A 9,457-nucleotide genomic window follows, 5' to 3' on the forward strand; every position below is an offset into this window, starting at 1 on the left:
ATTTATATCCCTGTATCTTGGGTGCTCAGAAAATAACCCAGAATGAGATCTGGACACAAATCCAACACTGTATCACCAGTCCTGGGAATTGGATCTATTCCGTCCTTTGCCTCAGATAAATCTGTCAAGAAAATAATGACACTTCTTTTTTTTTTAAATTTTTTTAATTCATTTTCTAGCCCAGCTTGTCGGACACCCTGTACTGGCACAGTGTAACTGCTCAGATGTATTAGGAAATACAATCATGCATTGTGCAGTTCACTGGCCTGATGGTGAGGGGGCTCCAGCTGGGATGGAATGCTGCTGGGGGGAGTAGGATGGAGAGGAGTCAAAGGAGTTGTTAGCTCACAGGTTAGTGAGCAGCCAGTCTAGAAGTTGTTTTCTAGCCATGTTTCCCACGGCTTCATCCAGTTGTCGTTCCTTGGCAAACTTCATGACCTCTTGAAGAAGGTCTCCCACACTGTACCCCTTCTCTGCTGCCTTAGCTGAAACGTCAGGAAGCTGTGGAGAGAGCAGAGCTAGCTTGAGTCACCTGGTGCTTTTTGGAGGAAGGACCCGCTGGACAAAGTGAACACCCCACAGCCCTCACTCCTATGATTCTAGGATTAAAGATCTGGAAGGAGGCTGTTGACATAGCTTTCCTTTTTCCTTGAATCTTCTCTAATGACATTATCAAAATGCCAAAGGTACTTTGCTTTTGAGCTTTAAAAACAAACTCTGAAACCAACTGTGTTCATTAAATACTTCTCACCAGATGCTGGACCTTTCGGTTATTCTGTGCTAGTCAAGGTTTGGGGTAGACATTACCCCCGCCTCCCTAAGAAAGTATGAGATTGAGGGTTAGGAGATTACCTGGGTTCATCTCCTGGACTGAAAATAATTTGGTTAAGTATTTGGTTTCTCTGGAACCCATCTAATGTAAGAAATGCAGCTATGGTGTGTGTGTGTGTGTGTGTGTGTGTGTGTGTGACACACACACACACACACACACAGAGAATGTGTGTATGTGTATGAATAATGCTGGCCTTCATGGGATCTGAGGAGCAGGACGAGGGTGAGGCAAGTGAGGCACTGAGGGCATAAAATTTAAGGAGACAGGCACTTTCTGGGCACTTGTAGGACCTGTGAGTTTTGGGGAGGAATATAGAAATCATAATGAGACTAGTTTTAAATTGTTTCTGGCCAAAGACAAAATGGGTCCATGACACTTCTATTACCTCAAAGGGGAGGAGCTCCCTTTTTCTTTTTTTTTCTCTCCAAAGTCCTTTGGGGATCTTAAAACTCAAAACGTAAGACTAAAAAATCACTCCCCAATGTTTTACCAAATAGTTTGTTGAAACAGTCACTGATAAAATGAGCAAATCTCAATCTCCTCCTCTTGGTGGAAATACACAGGCCTTGAGGTGTCCACTGCCCCACTTAGCTAGTGGTTCAGCACTTCTGTGTCTTTTTATGAGGTGAAAGTATTTCATGAAGCACATGGTACAGAATAGACTTGAAAAGAAATTGGATCAATCTTAGGCTCTAAGTACAAGGCTGCCTCCCCGCCTCTGCCCATTCTAACCCTCTTTCTTCTCTTGCTTTGATGCATTCCTTACCTTCTCCAGTTGTCCGTCATCATCTCCCATGAAGTAGAGCATGGGCACATTAAACTGGGAGGCTGCAATCCATTGCAGGACAGCCTGGAGCTGCTTCTGCAAGTTACTTGTAGAACATTGATTATTGACGATGACTTCAGGCCCAGGAGAGTCTTGATTGTTCTGTGACATCTCACCATCATGACTACATCTGGCCAAGTTTGCTTGTTCTTCCAATTCAGCAAGGGCTGCGCCATTGCTGCTATACTTAGCCATGATAAGGCACAGCTTCATCACAGATTCTACCAGCTGATCTATAAATTGCCAGCTCATTTGCTTCATCCCCCTGATAAAGTCAAGTTCTTGATTGTCCTGGCATTGTTCTTCCCCTCTGTTAGATCTCTTGGACACAGAAGCTGCTTTGCTTGCCTTCTCAGAACGCTTGTTCTCACCTTCAGATAGATCATCACAGTTGAAGGGGCTCTCACTAAGCAGTTTCTGAATCAGCGTTAGAACAATGTTTGACATATCCAGCTTCTCGGAGTCCAGCTGTTGATTTTCCTTTAGAGAGGTGGATGGTCCAGGAGCTCCGTGAGTTTCTAGATGTTTCATTGACATTGCTTTGGCACTTTGGCCACTTCCACACTTTTCATACTGGGCACTCTGAGTCATATAGTCCATGGTAGAACCAGGACAGTCTTCTTTGCATGTATCTTTGCCCTTGGCCTGCTGAGTCAGATGGTACTGGATCAGCATAAGGGCAGAGACAATTAGGTCCTTGGCCAGTGAATCTGTGGAAGGGCTGATCTTCTCTCTTTTCTCTTCTTTACTGGTACATGCTTTGGTAGTCATCTTACCTTGGTTTCCTTGCTTTTGGTTCCACATGGTCAGGCTCTCCTTGAGAATGTGTTCACCAACTTTCTCAGCACTGGTTAATGACTTGCATGGGTCTGGCTTCATTTTGCCTTTGTCCTTCCCCTTCATTTCAGCTTTCATGGCTGAGAATTCAAGACTCTGGTTCTTGCATTTAGGATCATGGGACCCAGCTTTCAAAGATGCATATGACAGACTTTGAGACTTAGTCTCCTTCTTCTCGCCAAGAAGGGCACTAACCAGGCGCTTCAGTATGGCCTCCGTGATGTCAGCAGCATTTTGTTTTCCATGGTTGAACAGATTCCTCTTGAGAGCCGAGACAAAATCTGAGTCGGTCATCAGGACTCCAGTAATATTATGCAAGTTTTTCATGCAGGAATCAATCAAATCAGACACAATTTCCTTGGTGTGCTTTAACAACACTCTCTTCAGGACCACACAGGCTGGAATTGGCTTGCCAGAACTGTGCACTTTCAAGGTCTTCATAACGGAAACCATCATGTCAGATGCTACCTGATTTGCATAAACCATGAGGCCTTTGCTGATAGAATCTGCAAAGTCTTTGCTATCTCTCTGGCACATCTGCTTGTCTCCACCCTTGTTCTTGTTGGATAATTCACTATACAGAAATGTCCTCTGGTCACCTTCCCTACACTCCTCCCCATTGCCATTCATTTCTGCAGAGGTCGCTTCCACAGCATCATGGGCCATTTCAGAAGCAATCTTGCTCACAGCACTGCGGGGGCTGTTTTTTCCTTTGTCCCCATGGGGTGGATAGATTGAATGATGAAGGCATTTGCTTCCACCTTCTAACTTCTCCTTGATTTCCTTATGGGCCATCTGGATTACCAGAGAAGATAGTCGGTTGACATAGAAGGAAAGGTCATCCGTAGAACATTCTCCTTCAGGGGAGATAACTGCCCTCTGGGTGCTAGGAGACTTGGCTGGAGGAGTCGAAGGACCTTGGTTATTGTTGGTGTTTTTGGTTGCTGTCATTTCTAGATGTAGGCTTTGAGGTCCGTTGGCCACATAATCCATGTTCAGCTGATTGGCATAGACACTGTAGCAGTTCCCAGAGGGTATTTTGTGATATTCGCCATCTGTGTTTCCTATCTTATGTTTACAGCTAGAGGCTGAGGGGCTCAATGCGTGTTGGAAACCCAAGGCATACTTCTGGAGATCATTGAGAAGCCAATTGAGGACACTCATGGGATGAGAGGGAGTTTGTTTGAAAAGGCATACAGATCCCTCCATCTGAAAAAAGAACATCTAGCTATAAGAGTTTGGGTAGGCTACTTCTTTTCCCCTTATTTCATTTAGTAGATATATCTTCTAAATTGCATAGATTAGGGACTTGACCTTTTAGAATTGGCATGGGAATATAACATTCAATTATATCCATTAGTACACATGTAAGCAGAAGTGGCAGCAACGAAAGCTAACAGTATATACATTTGTACACTTAACTATATACAGGTTGATGGAGTTTGGATGTGTTGTCCCCTCCAAAACTCATGTGGAAATTTGATCCCCATTGCGACAGTGTTGGAAACTGTTTGAGTCATGGGGGTGGATCCCTCATGAATGGATTAGTGGTCTGCCTAGGTGGGGAGAGTAATGAGTGAGTTCTCGCTCTATTAGTTCCCTTCCCATGAGAGCTGGTTGTTTAAAAGACCCTGGCACCTCCTCTCTCTCTCTCTCTCTCTCTCTCTCTCTCTTGCTTTCTCTCACCATGTGATCTGCTTGTACCCACTGGCTGCCTGCCGCTTTCCACAATGAGTAGAAGCAGCCTGAGGCCCATGCCAGATGCAGCTGTCCCAGAATCATAAGCCAAATAATTGTCTTTTCCTTATAAATTACCCAGTTTCAGGTATTTCTGTTATAGCAACACTAAACAGACTAATACACGGGTGTTATCAATATGCTTGTCAGTTCCATATGAGTATGTGTGTTTATTTCAATGTGTGAATGTGACTGTTGTGTGTGTATATGTACATTGACATAGGAATTCATTTGTGTGAACATCTCAACAGATGTGAGAATGTATCAGTCTGTATTGTTAGTGTGTGAAAATGTGCCAGTATGTGTATGTGTGTGCATATGTGTGACCATGTGTAAGCATGCGTAATAATGTATTTTGACATTGTTACCCATTGTATATATTTACTGTATAGGCCAAAATGTGCATACTAGTATATCTATTTTTACTTGCATGTGTCAAAATATGAGTGTGTATGTCAGTATGTCTCTGATTATAAAAATGAGCAAGTGTCAATTTGAGTAGTCTATGTATATGTTTATGATATAAACTCACTAGTATGTGTCATGAAGCTATAAATTCATTTATGTATATTAAAGCAGAAATTTACACATTAACATACACATTCATTAATATTATAATAGATTGATACATTATATTAATATAGTATCTATTGATATATTATAGATTAATCTATTATAATATTAATGAATGTGTGTGTTAAAATATGGATATGTGTAAGTAGGTGATTGTATAATGACTGTGTACATCAATGAATTGGGTGCCAATTTATGCTATACTTATATGCTATGTCAATGCTTGACAATGTGTGTGTCGGTGTTGCACATACCCTGGCATTTGAGTATGTGTGTGAATACATGAGTGGGTATGTCACAGCATTCATGTCAATGTGTGTATCAATGCATACAAACGATTGTGAAAGTGTATCACTTTGTGTAAGTTTCTATGTGTGTGTGTCAGCATGACTGTGTATGACCATACATGTCTTTGCATAGACATGTATATTAATATGTATGTATGCCAATACCTGGGTCCATATAGTCACTGTATTTTGATCAAGGCTAGAGTGTGTTAATGTGAGTGTATATTTATACATTGTGTGTAAGATGGGTGTTTATGTATACTACATGTTGACATGTCACTGCATCTGACTCTATATATGAGTTCGTATATCTTTGTATATGTGTGTAAGTCCTTGTATATGAATAGATCAATATATTGAGTTTGATATATCAATGCTTGTATGTGTTCCTCAATCACATGTAGCCAGGCCTGTGTGTATCATTACTTGTATAAATTATCTTTTGTTAATGTATGTAAATGTATATACTGATGTGCGTGTCACTTTGTATAAATTTATATGTGTACATCTATGTCTGTGACTGTGTATGCCCATGTATGGGTATGTGTATATGTATTATGTACACAGTGTGCATTCATCAGTAAATACCATTGCCCTCTTTGCCCCTCGCCTTGCTTCCTCTCTTCTCTTTTCACTGAATTCCTGGAAGTGTGAGGTCATGATCAGGTTGACAAATGGGCTTAAGTTACAATCAAGGAGATCTGCATTGTGTGTAGGAAATATGGGCTGCTCTTTTAAAAATAAACACCAGGTATAATTTATGCTTTTCTTAAGACTCCAAAATGGAGTTGGCCACCCCCAACTAAACCCAAAACTCTTTGGAGAATGTTATGTAACGTTTTTTCCTTGCTCTCACTATAAAGGTCTCTGGGGTCAGAAATGATGTTTTGGTTATTACTTGTTAGCCTAGGGACACAGAACAAGAAATATTTGATTCTTTTGTGCTAAAGCCAAATATCCTGTCCCAATACCAGCGACTCCAGGCTTGTAGGGATGTGGGGGTGACTTGTTGTGTGCTCCAATGCCCTTCCCAAACCTGGAGCCTAACATATAATTTGGGATACTTACACAAAAACAAGAGGATTATGTATGAGACAGTAGTGTGCAAATCTAATTGTTTCTAACTTTAAGTTACCCAACAGCCTGGCTAATCTCTTAGACAACAGAGTGGAGACTAGGCACTCAAATTCTTGGTTGTTATGGATTTTCTCTGCTCCGTATCCCTCCTTCTTTTCTGTTGGATGTTGGGCAATATAGGGCACACAAGTCCATTACAAGCCAGCAAAGAACATTGCAAAAGATCTTGCTTATACACCCACATCTTTGTTAGGGTAAAAATAGCAAAATTCTGATTGGAGTAGGTACCTGAAAATCAGGAAAGGGCATTCTGAACCTCTGTGATTAGTCCCATCATTAAATAACTGGGTGTTGCACTTACTGTGGCCCTGAACTTAGGCCTGTGTTCTCTAGAATGTCATAGTGTTCAAACTAATGGGCCTGTTTGACCATAGTTTTCTTACCGTCTCTGAACCAGAGTCCTCAGACTTAGCATAAAGTATGGTTATTATTTGTGATAATGAACATGCTAATAATATTGATTTGATCAACACACATTGTGTACAGGTGATGGTAGTCAATGTTGTACCCCCTAAAATATGTATAATCCATTGTGCTTCAATTAAAAAAAGAACATTGGTCTTTTGTAATTAGAAGTGGTAGAATCTCAGAGGCTAAGTATACCTTAGACTGGTCTTGCTTCTCAGTGTCCTTGATCACGATAATCTCTTTTTCTTCCAGAGTCTCCAGGTTTAAGTCACCTTCTGAGCTGCAACCAGCAGCACCCTATGGAATTAAAGGGCGAGATTCTTATGAACAGATGCTTTTTGAGATTTCTCCAAGCTACCCCCCTAGGCTACCACTTCATGAATGTCATGTTTCCTATTATCCTTTTTCTTTCTGCAGGAGAGGTAGGCTTGTAATGCTAGCTAGTCTTTGAAGAATAAGACAAAGTTCCCTCCACCAATTACTACTTCCCCCTCCGAAGATGTTTACAAAATCATCAATCTCAAGGACCATATTCCATTAGTCATCATCCTTTTAGACAGGTTTTTTAAAGAACTTTTCTGACAGCTATCTTCCATGTTTTAGTTCTTTCAGCCCTACCATCAACTTAAGTGGCTTCTAAAATGAGACTTTATATCAAGAGTGACAGTAAATTAGGAACCAGGGATCCTGGGATCATGAGAATGATGGCTTTCCACCCTCTGCCACAGCTTTTCCCTTTCCTCATACTTGACTGATAACCCTTCTCAGCATTTTCCCACCCATTCCAACTCTTAGCAGAGAATACCCACCTCGGAGTCTTTATCTTCCACATTCAGGGTAGACACATCGACAAAGCATATCTGTATCAAATTAGGAGGATGAATTTAGAATAACTCTAGAAAAGGCTATTATTTCTCTTTCTGGGAGATGACAACAACAGCACTTACCTCACAGGATTCTTATGGGGATTAATTCAAGACAGTGCATGCAAAGCTTTTAGCGGAGTGCCTGGAACTTAGTAAGTACAGAGTAAATCTTAATATTGTGAGTATTAAGCAGACAGAATCTTAGCATTACTCTGTTTCTTAAATGAGAATACCAACCTGTCAGATAGAGGCCCAAAGTACAGTACCTACATGTAGTAAATGAGAAAACAGAGAAGAGAAGCAGCTTTTCCAAGTGACACAAACCCAAAGTTGAAGCTTGTGTTAGAATCCAGTCTCCCTGGCTTCTAGTTTAGGGTGCTTTCTACTACACTAGTGCTTCTCAAAATGTGATATTTTTACTGTTGATGATGTAGAAAATTTTAGGTGGTACATGTATAATCATTTCTGTGTTTAATAAGTGCATTTTTGTTGTGCATTGGGGAAAATACATACTAGAACTCCAAACCTGTGCTATTATTGGTAATGCTTAGGGTGATGGTGATTTTTAAAACGTAAGTTGATTTTGAAAACATTGCAAAAGCACATATTAAGTAAGTAATAGTATGAGTGGTACTTGAGCATGATAAAAAATATGAAATATTATGTAAATCACTTGAGGTTTGGGAAACTGAGCTTGAAGTATTTTGCACTCCCGAAGGGTCCCAGTGTAACTTACTGATAGTTAGGTGACGTTATTATGACTTAGGTCTTAAGGAATAGGGGTTAGTTATGAGGTAACCACTACTCTTCCCTCCCCTGTCTCCTCCCTAGCCCTCCCCTCTCCACCTCCCTTACATCACTCCTCACCCTGCCCCACCCTTCATTTATCCCTGTATCATGCGTGAGTGTGTTGGCTATGACAGACTTTACTGAGCTTGGTTGCTAGGAGAAGTCACAGTATCACCTTGCATTAGTTTATCTTGGGCCCCAGGATATCTATACCCATATGGCATTTTTTTCTAATTTTTTGGTAGGAGTCCTTTTGTATCTTACCACTTTCCGGTCTTGATCTTTCTGTCCTGTTGGGCTGTAGAGATCTACCTTGCACACGCCCCTGCGGCTGCGTAACCAGTCAATATCATCAGACATCTGGAAAGAGAAATAAAAGAAATCTGAAATGCTTATATAGGGTTTTTAGAAACCGGGTCAGTTTGGATAAGAATCTCTGGAGAGGGTCCTGAACCCATCTCTGTGTTTTATATAGGTTTAGGCTAGGAGCTGGTAGGATGAGTAGTGGGGAAGGACACTGAAATGTTTGAACTTGATGCTCAGGATCATTATCTTTTAGCAAAACCCATAGTCTCCTTCAATTTAGACTCCCCACACCAAGTATTTGGAACCATGGGAGTATCATACTGACTTGGGAGAACATCAGTCAGGAAAAATGGTGGACCAGGGAAGCAAATTTAAAAAGAGGTCTAGAGACTGTAGGGATTACATTTAGTGATTTACTTCTACCCAACTTCATTAACTAAATATCACCTGTCTCCACATTTCTTTACCTACTTTCGGGCACCTTCAAAGAATCAAGCTCACCTCATCCCCCTCTAACTTAATTCTATCTAACTCTAGTCCAACCAGAGTCTCATTACATTGAAGAAAGTGAAATTAGATAAACAGCTGTAACACGTCACTCAGGGTTATTGGAAAAGACTAAAGTAATACCAGTAGCGTAAATAAACAGCCATTTTAGTTAAAACAACACATGAGATTCCAACATATAGAACAAGGTCCTGAATGCTGAGAAAACTCAGTCTAATAGCCATAAATATGCCAAGACACAAGTCTCTGAGTGAAAACCAGACCTGATCCTATAGAATCAAGTTCAATTTTATTTTGAAAAGAAAAAATAATCTCTGCCAACTTACTTCTACAACCTTCCCCTGTCCCCCAT

At 40.8% G+C, this 9,457-nt stretch overlaps 1 protein-coding gene across 1 annotated transcript; it reads right to left on the minus strand.

The window, feature by feature from the left end:
* Positions 1 to 345: 345 nt before the first annotated feature.
* LOC134367533 (A-kinase anchor protein 4-like) lies at positions 346 to 8,652 on the minus strand. Its single transcript, XM_063084274.1, has 5 exons — positions 8,557 to 8,652; positions 7,447 to 7,497; positions 6,833 to 6,934; positions 1,599 to 3,704; positions 346 to 501 (listed from the first exon to the last, which is right to left on the minus strand). Exons 1-5 carry the CDS (start codon positions 8,650 to 8,652, stop codon positions 346 to 348), a joined length of 2,511 nt encoding a protein of 836 aa, XP_062940344.1.
* Positions 8,653 to 9,457: the final 805 nt, after the last annotated feature.

The sequence above is a fragment of the Cynocephalus volans genome, chromosome X (genome assembly GCF_027409185.1).
Source record: "Cynocephalus volans isolate mCynVol1 chromosome X, mCynVol1.pri, whole genome shotgun sequence".
Lineage (NCBI taxonomy): Eukaryota > Metazoa > Chordata > Mammalia > Dermoptera > Cynocephalidae > Cynocephalus > Cynocephalus volans.